The sequence below is a fragment of the Delphinus delphis genome, chromosome 3, assembly GCF_949987515.2.
Source record: "Delphinus delphis chromosome 3, mDelDel1.2, whole genome shotgun sequence".
In the NCBI taxonomy this organism is placed as follows: Eukaryota; Metazoa; Chordata; class Mammalia; order Artiodactyla; family Delphinidae; genus Delphinus; species Delphinus delphis.
Window position 1 is genome coordinate 145026139 of NC_082685.1, and position 17091 is coordinate 145043229.

Consider the following 17091-nt stretch of genomic DNA (forward strand, 5'->3'; position numbering starts at 1 on the left):
TTAGAATTTCACCATACGAATTTTGGGAAGACACAAATATTTAGTCTACAGTACCCAGAGTACAGTCCTCATGCCTCTTTTCTTCTCTGCTACATTCATACATTCTATTTCATGGCTGTCAATATCATCTATATACCTGTGATGTCCATATGTACACCTTCAATCTGAACCTCTCTGAACTCTAGACTTGTATATCCAATGGCCTTGTTGACATTTCCTTTCAAATGTCTAAGAGACATCTTAGCATGTCTCCAACTGAGCTTCTGATTTCCCCACCCTTATCAAACCTATTCTACCTTCCATCTTCCTCATCTCAATTATTGGCAATTCTGAACCTTGTCATCATCCTTGAGTTCTTTCTTTCTGTTATACCATACATCCAATTCATTAGAAAGTCTTGTTGGCTCTACCTTCAAAATAAATCCAGAATCTGAGTGATTCCCACCATGTCTTTTGCTACCACCTGATGTAACCCACCATTATCTCTTACCAGAGTTAATTCAATAACCTCCTAACTGCTCTCTGTGCTCCTGCCTTTCCCTCCCTACAGCCATTCTCAACCCAGCAACCAAAGAGATCCTTGTAAATCCTAAGTCACTTCTCTATTCAAAACCAGCAATGGCTTCTTAATTTGCTCAGGGTAAAATTTAAAGTCCCCACTAGGGATCTTCATGCTTTCCCCTCTCTCCCTCTCCCACCATTCTCCCCTTGCCCGCATGCTCCAGCCACACCACCCTCCTCAATTTTCCATGTCCTCCTAGCATATTTCTTCCCAATTGAGGATCTTTGCTATTACTGTTTCCCTGGCCTGGAATATTCTTCTACCAGATAGCTATTTTCCTCAGACTCTTATTTTTTTCAGGTTTCTGTTAATATCATCTTAGTAGGGAGGCCATTTTTGGCCCCCTTATATAAAATAGAAACCCACCCCTCGCAGTCACTCACTGTCCTCCTTAGCCTGCTTATTGTTCTCTGCTGCTCTTACCACTATCTTACATAGTACATATTTGTTTGTTTATTTCCTTTACCCCTGATTCCCACAACCTCAAACTAGGACATATTCAAGCATGAGGAAAGAGTCTCTATTTCCTTCATTGCTATACTCTCAATGCCTGGACATAGTAGGCAATCAATAAATATTTGTTGAATGAATAAATGAGGTATTCTCTTTTTGCTAAGGTAGTAGTATTCAAAGGTTCCGCAATACATTCCATCCCTAATTTCTTCCTCTCTTTGGGAACAGTGAGCACACTATTCTTTAATTCAGGCTTAATCTTTAAGGCAGAGTGTTAGAAAAGGACTGGTGCCCATGTGGTTCAGGACCAACATAGGACCAGTCTGACAATGGTAACATCCACAGCTGTCAGCATGGGTGCTCAGAGACTACCATACATGGGCACTTAATTGACCACTAACCTCTCATTATTAGGCTTCTCTAATTCCCAATTCTATAGCATCTCCACCAAGTGTTAAATTATTTTAAAGAATGAGAACAGATTGTTACATTTGATGTTTTTTATTTAGAAGCAATCTCAAACTTACAGAAAAGTTGGAAGAGAAGTTAAAAAAAAGCAGAAAACATTTTGTGTTCTAAATTATTTAAGTTGTCAACTAGATGTCTCATCACCTTCAAATATTGATACTTTAAGGTATATACCTCTAACAAACAAGGACATTCTTCTACAAAACCACAACAATCACAATCAGGAAATTAAGTGAAACGGTACTACCATCCAATACTCTGTCCCCTTTCAAGTTTCACTAATTGATCCAACAATGTCTTTTGTAACAAAAGGATCCTATTCAGACTCATGTGTTGCATTTAATTGTTATATCTCTTTGGTCTCCTTCAATCTAGAAGAGTTTTTCAGTTTTCTTTTGATTTTCATGGCCTTTTGAAGATAAAAAGCCAGCTATTTTGTAGAATGTCCCTCAATTTTGGTTTGTCTGATGTTTCCGCATTGTTAGATTCAGGCTATATATCTCTGGCAGAGGTTTCACACAAATGATGTTGTTCTCACTGAAGCCTATCAGGGAGTGTGCAGTTTTGATTTTCCACCTCACTGATGCTGTTTACTTTGTTAACTCGATTAAGGTGATACCTGCTAGGCTTCTGCACTCTACTCTTTTGAGTACTTTATAATTAATAAATATTTGGGAGGAGGTACTTTAAAATTATATAAAGATTCCGTCCATCATCGACCTTTCTATTCATTTATCTATTTGTATCAGTATGGATTCATGGTTCTTATTTTATGTCTAATAACGTATTACTATTGTGTATTTTTGCTTAAACTTTCCTAGATTCGGCTAGTGGGTGCTCTTTCATGCTAGCTCCTCTCTCCTTTTGATGTGCTCTCATCTTTCTTTGAGTCTTTCTTTGTTGTTGTTGGCTTTTTTTTGTTGTTTTTTTGTTTGTCTTTTTGTTATTTGAGCAATAAAATGATTCAAGCTCATCTTCTGTTTTCTCTAAGCCATTTCTTTAAGGAGTCCTAGTTCCTTTAGTGGAGAATGGTATTTAGAATCCAAGATCTGAGTGTCAGACGTGTTCATTGCTTTTGGGGTGTTGTTGCTCCAACATACTCAAACGGACAGGCCTAGGGAATATATGTATGCATACACACATATACGTAACACTTATGCACATTTATATCTTTATTTCTGTATACATCGATACATACATCAACAGCTATGGGTTCCAACTATGGATTCAGTTACAATACAACATCACAGAATTCATTCTACTTTTTTCTCTTTTCTGACTGGTACTTCCCTTCACTGGCAGTGAGAAACTTGACTCCCATTATCCTTGCTGTGTTAACTTATTTAATCAATCCCCCTGTATGTAACCAACCTCCAGTCACTGCCTCAGTTGCCACCATCACCCCACGCCTCCTTACCCTGCCAGTATTTCAACACCCTGCTGGGACATCCCCTCTTAGGGGGGTGCCCTTCTCACTCTGCTCTGGCTCTGATACAATTCATTGGGCAGCTATCCTACACAGATGTCCTTTTTACATTGCTGAGGCTCTGACCCCTTTCCACAAGCCCTATCCCCCCCTTACCCCACCTGGGCTCCCTCTGGGAGACCACCCATGTGGATCTCCTTCCATCAACCCTAGTAAACCCTTGTTACATTTCATTTTGATTAGGCTTAAGTTGATCCCAAACTGATGTTACTTTCCATTTACTGCAACATTTTGATCCAAGTGCTGCACCTTTTTTTTTCTGAGGTGCACTGTTTTCTTTCAGCCAATAGTATGTTTTTATAATCAGGGATCCATGGCTTTCTCAACCATGGCTTTCAAAGGGGCATTGGCATGACATTGTTTCTTTAATCAAATGGATTAATTACGATGTCTGAGGAATGGTCCAATGGCATTCACTTAGTACAAAGCCAGGTAGCTTTACAAAATCTGCAATGAATAGATTCTAGGGTCTTCAAATTGAGCCAGGAAGACAAACTCCCTGGGTGTTGGGAATGTACAGAGTGGGCAGTGCTTATTATTGATCCGATTATACGTTGAATACAAATGGGTGGAAGAATAAAAGTGAACTGACAGTCCTGAGGGTTACAAATACCATCCCCATCTTCTTTCAAGGACTGCAGAGAGGTTTAAAAGAAAATAGTACTTGTGACAACAATATTAAAATGTATGATTGTTGAAGGTAATGTTTTTTGACTTCCAAGCACAGTTAAGGTCTAACTACGCTCGAAAACCTCAGAGGAAGACTCTTCTCCCTTCCACCCTCTGACTTGGCTTACGAAAAGAACTTTGTAAACTAGAGAGTATGATACTATGATTGCCGTTATGAGGTGGTGGTTGTGGTATTTGGGTAGGACTAACAGATGTTAATTCTCTTTTTGTGGCATATTCATTTGTAATACTTGGGGCCAAGTCAGGCTTGGTTTTCTTGGCTGATGTCAGTTTTTTGTCTTTCCAGCGTTAATGACAGCTTTGAAAAATGCCTTGAGCTAATTTTCCTTGAATTTCAGCCATCCCTTGTTCTTCTACAGGTTTTTAAGGAAAGTATGAATTTTTTATGCCTTATTTGCTTATGTAACAGAGGAAACTCTTTGTGAAGCATTTTAAATATTTTGTCTCAATTTGTTTTTTTACATGGAAAACACTTTACCATAAGAACTAAACCACTACCTGAGACACTATGATAATGTCTATATGTTGGTATTCTTAGTTCCTTCACTCTCTGTGGATGAAGACATTACAAGGAAGTGAGACAGTTCTATATTTGATTCTACCTGGTGTCTTGGCTAAGTCTTTTCATTTCTCTGACCTTCACTGCTTCACCCTAGCTTTCCGCTTCACGGTGATGTGATCCTAGGCAGTTATTAACCTTTCAGTGTCTGTTTTCTCATCTGCAATCCAAAGATAATAATATTACCTGTCTAATTAATAGGTTTTTGTGAAGATTAAATAAAGTAATGCAGATACAGGGCAATGTCCAGTAAATAGTCAGCATGTAGTAAATGTTTGCTGTTCCTACCTCTTATTTAACAGTTGGATTTTACATGTGTTTGTAGTTTTTCTTCAATGGTAGCATATTTGCATCAGCCATGGGATATTTTGGAGACGATGCACTGCTTCACAGCTGTGCTCTCTATAGAGGACATATCAGGAAAGGCAGTTGGCTTTTTTATTGCTACCAACCTTGGTCACCAAAAGGATTTGTTTCCTTTTCCCACTGAGCAGAGGAAAAGTTGAGCAGGATTAATTCTTCCCTCTACCCTGAGTTAACACCAGGCTTTGGAGGAATTTTATAAATTCTGGAGAGAGTAAGAGGAACTCAGTCTTGGAATAATAGCAGGATGCATATATGTGCTGAGCCATGTTGAAAACTTGCTGAAATTGGAGACGTGAATTGGTAGTTGCACCAGTAGGTGCAATTATGTGAGTCGCTTCCACAGTACTTGGAAAAAAAAAAAAAAGCAGAGAAAAGACCCTGAAAAAGAATATATATATATGTATAACTGAATCACTCTGCTGTACACTTGAAACAAACACAACATTGTAAATCAACTAGACTTCAATTAAAAAAAAAAAATGGGGCTTCCCTGGTGGCGCAGTGGTTGAGAGTCCACCTGCCGATGCAGGGGACACGGGTTCGTGCCCCGGTCCGGGAGGATCCCACATGCCGCAGAGCGGCTGGGCCCGTAAGCCATGGCCGCTGGGGCTGTGCGTCCGGAGCCTGTGCTCCGCAAAGGGAGAGGCCGCAACAGTGAGGGGTCCGCGTACAACGAAAAAAAAAAAAAAAGAAGAAGAAACAGAAGGAGGAAGAAGAGGAGGAGGAGAAGGGCAAGGGGGAGGGGAAGAGGAGAAGAGGGAAAGAAACAAAGAGTTCTAGCCCAAAGTGGTTCTTCAGTGCCTTTGCAACTGCCCTACTGTTGGGTCTTCATGACATTTCACTAGACATGCCTGTTTTCTCTGTATCCCCTTTGGACTCAAGCTATGCTCTTCTTCCCTAATATTTATGTAACAGGACAAGAGGCTCAGAGCAGTTCTATGACTGGCCTATGACAGCACAATATAACCTGTAATGTATGGCAAAGAGGATAAGGTTGCAGATGGAATTAAGGTTGCTAATCAGCTGACTATAAGATAAAAAGATTGAGCTGGATAATCTGGGTGGATCTAACATAATCACAAGGGTCCTTATAAATGGAGAAGGGAAGAAAAAGGGATAGTGTCAAGATGATGCGACTTAAGAGACCCAACTGGCCCTTACTGGCTTTGAAAATGGCGGAAGGAAAGGAAAGGGCCTCGGGAAAGGAATGCAGCTGGGCTAATGCCTTGATTTAGCCTAGGGAGACCCGTCTCAGACTTCTGACCACCAGCACTGGAAGATACTAAATCTGTGTTGTTTTGAGTCACCAAACTTTTGGGAATTTGTAATGGCAATAACAGGAGTCTTATACCTACCCCTTGAAATGTCGTGGTGTGTACGTATCCAGTCTGAAGTCCTTCAAACTACCCGCCCCAGGCTTGTGAGGACCACCTTGTACTTGGATCACTGTTTGACTTGGCCGCACTGGCCGTGGGCAAGGTTGGATGAGTTGGTACCCTGCCCCCCTCCTCTCACTGAGCACGTATGGATGGTTGGAAGCCATGGAGAACCAATATGGGGCCAAATTCCTCCTGAATGGAATAAGGAGGCCCGTTTCAGCCCAGAGGTGAAAACCTTGGCTGGATTATCCCAGGAAGTTCTCAGGATGCCTGACAAGCACCCTAGTTTGCAGCATTAGCTCGTTGAGGTAAAGCTTGAGCCCCTGAATGGTTTCCCCTTCCAAGGTCAGCCTGTGCAGGTGAACTGGAGAAATACCTTGACACCTTCTTGGGCTGACTTACTTCCTCTGCTCTCCGGGTTTCCTTTTGGGTGAGTGGAGGTAGGCTTAGGAAATTAGAAAAGCACTAGAGAGACCTGCAGACTCAGAGTGGCTCATCGTCCTGTGGTCCTATGCATAGCCTCATGGTACAGATGAAGGGACTTGTCCAGGGTTGAACTAGCATTTGAACAGACCATTTCCCTTTGTGTGACTTGGCAAAGAGAAAAATTGCATGTTACTTTTTCAAATGAAAGCCCTAGCCGGGCCTGGAAGAGAATCGCAGAGACCGTCTGAGGAGCCTTGGTAGAGCAATGGTGGGAAAAGTTCGGGAACTGGGAAAGGCCGGAAAGGGGGCAGCACTGAGCTGAGGAGGGTCAGGGAGTGGGGTCCTCTCTGCCCCATCCCTGCGCTCAACATTTTCCGCCTGTATGAGGGGCTGGCCTGGGGGGGCCTCTCACTCGGAGTCCCGCCCAGGGTGACTCTCCCCGGGGCTCCCCTATTTGGCCGGCTTGGCCGGGCTCTGGGCGGGGCCGGCGGAGCGCGGGGGTGGGAGTCCCGGAGGAAGATGCGCGGAGCTGTCTGCGAGGAGGCCTGGCGCCCAAGGCAGAGGGGTGGGGATCGGGGGTGGGCTGCGCCCTCCCGCTCTGACCCATTCCGCACCCCACGGAAAGCAGACGCTGTCATCTGAATCACTCCACTTTCGGGAGGAGGGAGGGGACGGAAAGGTAACTAGCCCCTTTCTGCTTAAAAGAGCAAAGGGAGATCGTGGGCAGCCTTGCAGCTTCCCCCTCCCCACTCCTGGACCATGCACCCCTGCATCTTCTTGCTCGGCCACAGGCGAGGACTTGATTTCTTGAGCTAAAACTTGTTGACTTTTCTCTCCGCAACAACTGAACCATGCCATGTGCACAGAGGAGCTGGTTTGCAAAGCTCTCCGTGGTGGCTCAGCTCCTAAACTTGGGGGCCCTTTGCTATGGGAGACAACCTCAGCCGGGCCCTGTGCTCTTCCCGGACAGGAGGCAAGGTTAGTGGCTTTTCTTTATTTCCTTTGAAAACCGCAGGGGTAAGACGCGAGCAAAGTTGGTTGCTCTCTTTTCCCTTCCCCCACTCGGCTGAGCTCCGCAAAGACGTTTGGCTGAGTTGCGAGGAAATCTGGGCTGGGAGCATCTTGCATTTCAGTGCTTAAGGTGTAGATTCCTTACTTTTTACCGAAAGGCGAGGATCCACATCTCTTTTACACCGAGGATGCTGCAGTGAAGACTCTAGCTCGGAACCACCCCCAACTGTCTCTTTTGTCTCTTCTGAATGCTGCACTGCTTCAATCCCTACTTTTCAGATGCTGAAAACGGAAAATGATTTTTTTTTAAAAAAGTTCCAACTGTCCACTGGCAGTCATTGCCATGTTTTTAGTTAGTTTGAAACTTCTGGTGAGGTAAGGGGAAATGTGATTCCAACCCCCCCTGCTGAGTGAGCTTGGCTGTGTTTTCCTGGAAAGATTTAGGGCTGTGTTGTAAAAATAACAGAGCTTTTAGAGAAAATTTCCTACCATAGGGGCGCACCTTTCCCTGTCCTGTCTTGCTGGTCACAGCGGGCTGCTTCTCTTTCAGAATTTCATGGAACTCTACAATGCTATAGAAAGCATTGGAGGAGTTGTGATGGAAAATGTGTTATTATTATTATTGTTGTTATTATTATATATTTTTAAAACCTAACACCCTGAGCAGGATGGTATTGTTGCCTCTGTTTTTTTTATTGCACTTGCAAGGGTCAGACACACTTTCCTGTTTGGTGGGGAGATCGTTGGACTTCTGAGGGGAAACAGTCATGGCAGCAGCAATGACCTGCGTGGCTGGAGTGTGTCCCATGTGCCAGGACTGCTAAGGCACTCTGGTGTGTCAGCCTCTTGACCACTGACAACAGCTGCCTGGGGTGCAGGGACCACTGTCACCATCCCTGCTTTACACCCATAGAAGCTGAAGCTTGGGGACTTTACAGGCTTAGCTATGGTGGAGTGAGGTTTTAAACCCAGGTAGCCACACTCCAGAGGTTGGCTTCTTACAATCAAGCAGCATTGTCCTAGAACAATAATAGGGACAACACACTCACACACACACACACACACACACACACACAGCACGGGGTTAGCATCCATTAAGTCCTGCGTCTGCTGACAGTGCTCAAGTCTCGGGAAGCTTCCATAGCCTCCTGACCCCCTTTAATGCCCAAGACCACTTGGGTGGCAAACATCACCAGCCTGACCTTGTTGAGGGTTTCTGCCTACGTTGCAAAGTTCAAATACTGCTGGAGACCTCATTTGCTGCTCACTTCCAGAGCCATCAGAAGCAGGTCCCTTTGCTTTCCTGGGAAGCCAGAACGAGCAAACCCTGGGGTGAGATGTCAGTCAGCCAGCACTTGCTTGTGTAAACGGTCCAGATACGATCTCCCACCCCCAAGTTTAAAATAGCGTTTGTTGTTCTTTGAAAAACAGCCCTTTTGTGAAAAGTCTCTCTTTTGCTGGCAGCACAAACAAAGCCTGCAAGCACTTCCCAAGGCATTTGGAGATGATTTGGTTCAAAGACACGCATTCTCCTGGGTTGGTTTTCAGCTCTGCTTGTTCCACATCTTTGTAAGCAAATTCAGCTTAGTGTGGGACAGACTCCACTGGGACTTGCTTTCTCCTCTCTAAAAAGTGAGAGATGGTTGTCTTTCCCGGTCACCTTTAGGGTTATGGGCTGAGAGGAGTTGATACCGAAAAATAGCTGTACAGTACTCTGAGCTTATTAGTGATGCACAGATATATATAGATTTAAAAAATAATTTCCAAAAAATTTTCAGATTTTAATTAAAGACCTAAAATGTAAAACCTGAAACCATTGAAATCCTAGAAGAGAACATAGGCAGAACACTCTTTGACATAAGACGTAGAAATATTTTTTTGCAACTGTCTCCTAAGGCAAAAGAAACAAAAGCAGAAGTAAATAAATGGGACCTGATTAAACTTAAAAGCTTTTGCACAGCAAAGGAAACCATCAACAAAATGAAAAGACAACCGATTGAATGGGAGAAAATATTTGCAAATGATATAACCAATAAGGGGTTAAGATAAAAATATATATATATACACACATATATATATGTATAAAACTCAATATCAAAAAAACCAAACAACCCAATCAAAAAATGGGCAGAAGACCTGAATATACATTTTTCCAAAGAAGGTATAAAGATGGGCAACAGGCACATGAAAAGATGCTCAACATCAATAATCATCAGAGAAATGCAAATCAAAACCACGATGAGATATCACCTCACACCTTTCAGAATGGCTATCATCAAAAAGTCAACAAGTAATAAATGTTGGTGAGGATGTGGAGAAAATGGAACCTTTGTGCACTGTTGGTGGGAATGTAAATTTGTACAGCTACGATGGAAAACAGTATGGAGCTTCCTCAAAAAGCTGAAAATAGAACTACCATGTGATCCAGGAATTCCACTGCTGGGAAAATATTGGAAGAAAATGAAAACACTAATTCAAAAAGGTACATGCACACCAGTGTTCATAGCAGCACTATTTACAACAGCCAAGGTATGGAAGCAATCTAAGTGTCCATCAATAGGTGAATGGATAAAGATGTGGTATATATATACAATGGAATACTACTCAGCCATAAAAAAGAATGAAATTCTGCCATTTGCAACAATGTGGATGGACCTAGGGGGTATTATGCTTAGTGAAATAAGTCAGAGAAAGACAGATATTATATGATATCACTTGTATGTGGGATCTAAAAAATAAAACGAATGAATGTAACAAAACAGAAATAGACTCACAAATATAGAGAATGGACTAGCGGTTACCAGTGGGGGAGAGAGGGGTAGGTTTAAGATAGAGGTAGCGGGTTAAGAGATACAAATTACTATGTATAAAATAAATAAGCTACAAGAGTATATTGTACAGCACAGGGAAATATAGCTATTATTTTGTAATAACTTCAAATAAATAAATAAAATTAAACTAGAAAAAAATTCAGATTTTTAAAAGTCTTTTCATCAAAATATTTGTTCTCAATCAACTCACCAGTGGATTTACAAGTAATCCCCATTTGGTTCAAAAGAGAAATTTCTGAGCAGATTTCCATGTAGAACTAAGAGAGAGAGAGGGAGAGAAGTGAGAGAATGAGAATAAGAATGAGGGCAAGCTAGTTAGAGAAGGAAATTCTTTTTTTAATTTAATTTTATTGAAGTATAGTTGATTTACAATGTTGTGTTAATTTCTGCTGTACAGCAAGTTGATTCAGTTATACATATGTATACATTCTTTTTCATATTCTTTTCCATTATGGTTTATGGCAGGATATTGAATACAGTTCCCTGTGCTATACAGTAGGACCTTGTTGTTTATCCATTCTCTATATAATAGTTTGCATCTGCTAATCCCAAACTCCCAATCCATCCCTCCCCCAACCCTTTGACAACAAGTCTATGCTCTATGGCTGTGAGTCTGTTTCTGTTTTGTAGATAAGTTCATTTGTGTCATATTTTAGATTCCACATATAAGTGATATCATATGGTACTTGTCTTTGTCTTTCTGACTTACTTCATTTAGTGTGACAATCTCTAGGCCTATCCATATTGCTGCAAATGGCATTATTCCATTCTTTTTGATGGCTAAGTAATATTCCATTGTATATATGTAACACATCTTCTTTATCCATTCAACTGTCGATGGACATTTAGGTGTTTCCATGTCTTGGCTATTGTGAATAGTGCTGCTATGAATATAGGGGTGCATGTATCTTTTCAAATTAGAGTTTCATCTGGATATATGCCCAGGAGTGGCATTGCTGGATCATACAGCAACTCTATTTTTAGCTTTTTGAGGAACTTCCATACTGTTTTCCATAGTGGCTGCACCAATTTACATTCCCACCAACAGTGTAGGAGGGTTCCCTTTTTCTCCACACCCTCTCCAGGATTTGTTATTTGTAGACTTTTTAATGATGGCCATTCTGTCCAGCGTGAGGTTGTACCTCATTGTAGTTTTGATTTGCGTTGAGAAGGAAATCCTTAAGGCTTCCAGGGAATAGGATGACCAGAGCTTTGCCTCCACATGACCTGCTTGCTGCTTCGTAATTAAGCAATCTCCCTAGACTTCCATTTCCACTCTGACAACATTTTTGTATTGCACCCAAATTCTGAACATTTAAACTTTCAAATTACTTCAGATGTCATGTCTGCCATCCTCCTTATTTCTGCAGATGAGGAATGAGAGGCCCAGCTGGTCCGTCAGTCAACATGCATTTACTGAGCACCTACTCACTGCCGTTCCAGCAGCGGCATCAAGGGAGTCACACAGGGTCCTGCAGTAGGAGGCCGACTCAGAACCTCCATGACTATTAAGGTTCCTTCTAGTTCTAAGGGGCAGGCAGAGTCTGGATTTTAGATCTAGGAAGGACCATGGAAATAAATCCAATCCTTTCTGGGACTAGAAACAGGTAGATTGGGCAATCTCTGCCCACTATTCTTTCCACATCGCTCAGTAGTGACATACGCAATTGTGTGATGACCTCCACAAGGCTCCCAATGAAGTATCAGAACAATAGGAAGTATTAATCTTGCACACAACACATGGCCTCTCTTCTATAGCTGACAATATCCCCTCAGGTTCGTTTTGCCCTGTACTGTTTACAAGTCACCGGTCACTTCCATGACCTCTTTTGCTGCTGACAACTCCATGAAGTTGAGAGGACCGGCACCTCATCCCATGTTAGAGACATGCTCCAGGTTGCACGGACTTGGGCGGAACTGAGGGAGCGCTGCAGTGCGTTTCAAGACCAGTGTCATAATCATGTATTTATGCCATTTGCAAAAACTAACTTCTGCAAGGAGGAAATCATTTCAGATCTTAACGTAAGAAGAGCCTTCACAGGGCTTCCCTGGTGTGCAGTAGTTAAGAATACGCCTGCCAATGCAGGGGACACGGGTTCGAGCCCTGGTCAGGGAAGATCCCACATGCCGCAGAGCAACTGTGCACCACAACTACTGAGCCTGTGCTCTAGAGCCCGCAAGCCACAACTACTGAGCCCATGAGCCACAGCTACTGAGCCTGTGAGCCACAATGGCCCCAGCCCTGTTGACACCCTACCTTGATGTCTGGCTCTCAGTGGTTGCCCCTTGAGAAGTAGTGAGAGCAAAGGTTAGGAGGTTGGGCTCTGGGGTCAGATTGCCACAGCAGGAATCCTCACTCCTCTTTATTGTCTTTTTACAGAGGTGGGGATGAAGGCTAAGACAAGGGACACTTGTTAATCATATTCCAGATAATTGTGAGGATGACCAAGACCAAATTGGTATACTCTAAATGCCATTTTTGACCATAGAAATGGTAAAAATTAGGAGTTATTATTATTTCCTGATATCTTATTTCTCCACCCCTGTCATATCCCCTCTCAACTCTGCTTTCTATTGGCCAGGACGATAGCTAGCTCATCTTCCAAACTAAACACCTACTGAGAGAAAGCCAAGATGAGTGCAAACCTCTCCCCATCGCCTGGAGCTTACATGTACTTAAGGCCACAGAGATCCCTAGTAGCCAAGTTTCTATCTTTATTTATATGTATTTTTGCTGCACCTCGCGGCTTGCAGGAATCTTAGTTCCCCGACCAGGGACTGAACCCTCGACAGTGAGAGTGCAGAGTCCTAACCCCTGGACCGCCAGGGAACTCCCCCAATTTTCTATCTTTAATACCAAGAGTAAGTAGCTAGTGTTTAGCTAGTGAGTGTTATCTGTCAAGCACTGTTCCAAATCTATCACATATATTACTACATTGAATTCTCACAACCACCCTAGGAGGGAATACTATTATTGTTATGCCCATTGTGTAGATGAGGCAGGTGCAGCTGGGCCACCCACGGAAGCTGCACTCTGTGAGTGGCCTCCTGTTTCCATCCACACCTATTGGCAGATGTGGCTTAGCCGCTTCCTTTGCAGCAAAATCAAGAGGTGAAACTGGTCTTACCTCCCATTACTTCACCTGATAAAGAGGCAGTTATTTTCCCCATTTATTGCTGAGTGACTTGAGGCCTCTTAAAGAAGTCATGCAGTTCTTTGACTGTCAGATCATCATCCCCAGGGGCAGTGCTATTACCTCTCCTCTGCTATCCCCGCTGCCAAGTACAACTGCTTATGTACACAAAATGCAGTGGCCAAGAACATGATTTTGAAATAGGAAGCACAAGATTTTAATCCAAGTAACATTGCATGTTGGCTTTGTGACCTCTCTTACATTCTGTTTCTTTTTCTATGAAATGGGGATAGTAACTGAATCTGTGTCAGAGTCGTGTGTATTAAACGAGGAGTATTGTAGCAAGTGTTCGTTAAATGGTTACTATAATTAGTATATGATGATACAACCAGCTTATGCTGTCTCTCTTAAAAGCACATTAGATTAAAAGCAACTGGGTCAAAAGTTGTATATGAATTTGCTCTTTTATTCTTTGGGCAATAGGTGCTGAGGTTTAGGCAAGTTAGTCTTTCTTTTTATATTTAAATCATGTTTAATTCTTTGAGATGTATCTTCAGAGGTCCTATAAGGCAGCGGTCTCCAACCTTTTTGGCACCAGGGACCGGTTTCGTGGAAGACGGTTTTTCCATGGACGGGTTGGGGGGTGTTTGTTCAAGCTGTAATGCGAGTGATGGGGGGAATGGTTCAGGAGGTAATGCGAGCAATGGGGGATGATGGGGAGAGGCAAATGAAGCTTCGCTCGCTGGTCCCCCTGCTCACCTCCTGCTGTGCGGCCCGGATCCTAACAGGCTGCGGACCAGCACAGGTCCATGGCCCGGGGGTTGGGGACCCCTGTTATAAGGGACATAAGAGCTTCTCTTGAGAAGAGCTAGCATCAGGACAGGACCACGTACAGGGGGTACCATTGTAGGATAATGGCTGTATTCAGTTGAATAAGACTTTTTCTGTCCCTTACTGCTCTCCACTGCTCCAACCCTGGAAGAGCCAGAGACATCACTGTGAATCATAGAAGAAAAGAGAAACATGAGGGAAATACTAGAGAAGCTGACTACATCCAACCTCAGCCAACCTGCCCATTCCCCGCTGAGGTCTGAACTCTGAAGGGCAGTGAAGCTCTGATACTAACGAGGTCCAGATATTCCTTGGGGAGCTGGCAGTACAGAGGCCTGAGTCAATTTGATTCCTAGTGTGTGGTACATTAGCACTATTAATTTGTGTAAAACACCTTTCTTGTTTTGTTTATTTACGCATTTTGGTCCCCATTCTCCACTCCCATTCCTCTGCATAGAAAACCATTTTAATGGGTTCCATATGTATTTTTTTGTTCGAGGATGTACTGGCAAACTCTGTGTTATTGTTTTTGCGTGTATTTTCCATGAATGTAAATGGCTCTGTATTAACTTGTTTTGTTTCTTATTTTTCACTGAGCATTGTTTTTAAGGTTTGTTCATGTTGCTTTGTGCTCTGTTGCTCTTAGTTGCTGCAGTCAGAAACAAGGGTCTGGACTTTTAATAGTCTCTTAAAAATTGAGACTATTGGTTAGTACCTAAGAGTGAAAACTGTGCTCTGTCTCATATTTCCCTCTTTCTTTCTTTTATTGAAGTATAATTGACCTACAATACTGTTAGTTCCAGGTACACAACATAGTGATTTAATATTTCTATACATTTCAAAATGATCACTGGTAAGTCTAGTTACCACCTGTCACCATACAAAGATATGACAATATTATTATTACTATTTTAGATTTTAGCAAAAGAATTTATTTTTTAAAAAATTTAATTAATTAATTAATTTATTTTTGGCTGTGTTGGGTCTTCATTACCGCACATGAGCTTTCTCTAGTTGTGACGAGCGGGGGCTACTCTTTGTTGCAGTGTGCGGGCTTCTCATTGCGGTGGCTTCTCTTGTTGCGGAGCACAGGCTCTAGGCATGCAGGCCTCAGTAGTTGTGGCTCGCAGGCTCAGTAGTTGTGGCTCACGGGCTCTAGAGCGCAGGCTCAGTAGTTGTGGCGCATGGACTTAGTTGCTCCACGGCATGTGGGATCTTCCCAGACCAGGGCTTGAACCCGTGTCCCCTGCATTGGCAGGCGGATTCTTAACCACTGTGCCACCAGGGGAGCCCAGAAGAAGAATTTATTAAAGGGATCCTGGGCTGCTCAAGGAAATGCCAGGAGAGCTGAGAGCCAAGTGTGGATGCTTTGCAGGAGGAACAAAGGTCAGAATATGGCTGCCTCTGCGGCCACTGCCTCTGCCGTGTCCTAGACACTTCAGCTCGTGATGCTCATCCACTGGGGCTAGATGCTGGGTGCTGCTTGCGAGCCCCAGCTCCTCCTTCATCTCGCGGCCGCTACCATAATCCCTGCTTCTTAGTATCACTGCTTCTGGATTCAAAGTCAAGGCAGTGCCTCTGATGAATGAAGCGTGAGTGTACGGGTTGCTCCAGAGCTGCTAGACTGGTGAGGGACATGCTTCCTGCACTTGCATCTTCTCTCCTGGGAGATGGGCTCTGTTCCCAAGACCCATGATGAGGAACTCCCTAAATGTGGTAAAGACGTTCAGATGCAAGGCAGCCATAGGAACAACAAATGGTCATCTTTACATCTACTGTATGAATGATGCAGCTAGACCTGGTGGAGGAGACAGAGGTGAATCACACCTAGAACTTGCCTTCAGAGGCCTTATAGACTTGGAATTCTCTTCCTTTCAACGTGTACATTTATTTGGCACCATAGTTTGCAAAGCCCTCTCATTGTCATTGTTTCATTAGCTCCTCCCAACAGCCATGTAAGGTAGACAGAACTGATATTATCTCTATTTTATACTTGAAGAAGCTAAGAAGTTAGGTGATGAACCCAAGGCCCCACTGCTGGTGAGTGGCAGAGCGGGAACTTGGCCTGTCCTCTGATTCCAGGCCCAAAGTCAACCAGAAGTAAGACGTGATCACAAATATTTTGCTTCATTGATTCCTAGGCATGCGGTTTTCCCCCACATTTTTTTTTATGTTAACAAAACAAGCCTTTATTTTTAACTTTTCATCACAGAAATTTTCAAATGTACACTAAAGAAAATAATATAATAAACTCCCATTACCCAGCACTTCAATAACTACAAATTATGGCTACTTTTGTTTCATCTATAATCCCCCCTCACTCCCACCTCCGCCCCCAGTATTTTATTTTATTTATTTATTTTTTATTTATTTATTTTTTAAAACTTATTTATTTTTGGCTGTGTTGGGTCTTCGTTGCTGTGCATGGGCTTTCTCTAGTTGTGGCGAGCAGGGGTTGCTCTTTGTTGTGGTGCGCGGGCTTCTCATTGCGGTGGCTTCTCTTGTTGCGGAGCACGGGCTCTAGGCACGTGGGCTTCAGTAGTTGTGGCACATGGGCTCAGTAGTTGTGGTTCGTGGTCTCTAGAGCGCAGGCTCAGTAGTTGTGGTGCATGGGCTTAGTTGCTCTGTGGCATGTGGGATCTCCCCGGACCAGGGCTTGAACCCCTGTCCCCTGCATTGGCAGACGGATTCTTAACCGCTGCGCCACCAGGGAAGCCCCGCCCCCAGCATTTTAGAGCAAATAGGCTTCCTTAAAAGATAGGACTTTTAAACTTAGTGATTACACACTTCACATGTCTGTTTCTCTTTTATCACCTCACCAAGACACTAGATAGAGTATGGTGCCACTTTATGCAAATTTTTTTTTAATTGAGGTATAATTGATATATGACATTC

At 43.1% G+C, this 17091-nt stretch overlaps 1 protein-coding gene across 1 annotated transcript in view; it reads left to right on the forward strand.

The window, feature by feature from the left end:
- Window positions 1–7041: 7041 nt before the first annotated feature.
- The window catches only part of ADAMTS12 (ADAM metallopeptidase with thrombospondin type 1 motif 12), a 378709-nt gene continuing 368659 nt past the window's right edge, over window positions 7042–17091 (forward strand). The window contains exon 1 of the mRNA XM_060009627.1: window positions 7042–7367. Within this exon, the coding sequence (XP_059865610.1) occupies window positions 7241–7367 (127 nt within the window). The 5' untranslated portion in view covers window positions 7042–7240. The remainder of the gene's footprint in view (window positions 7368–17091) is intronic.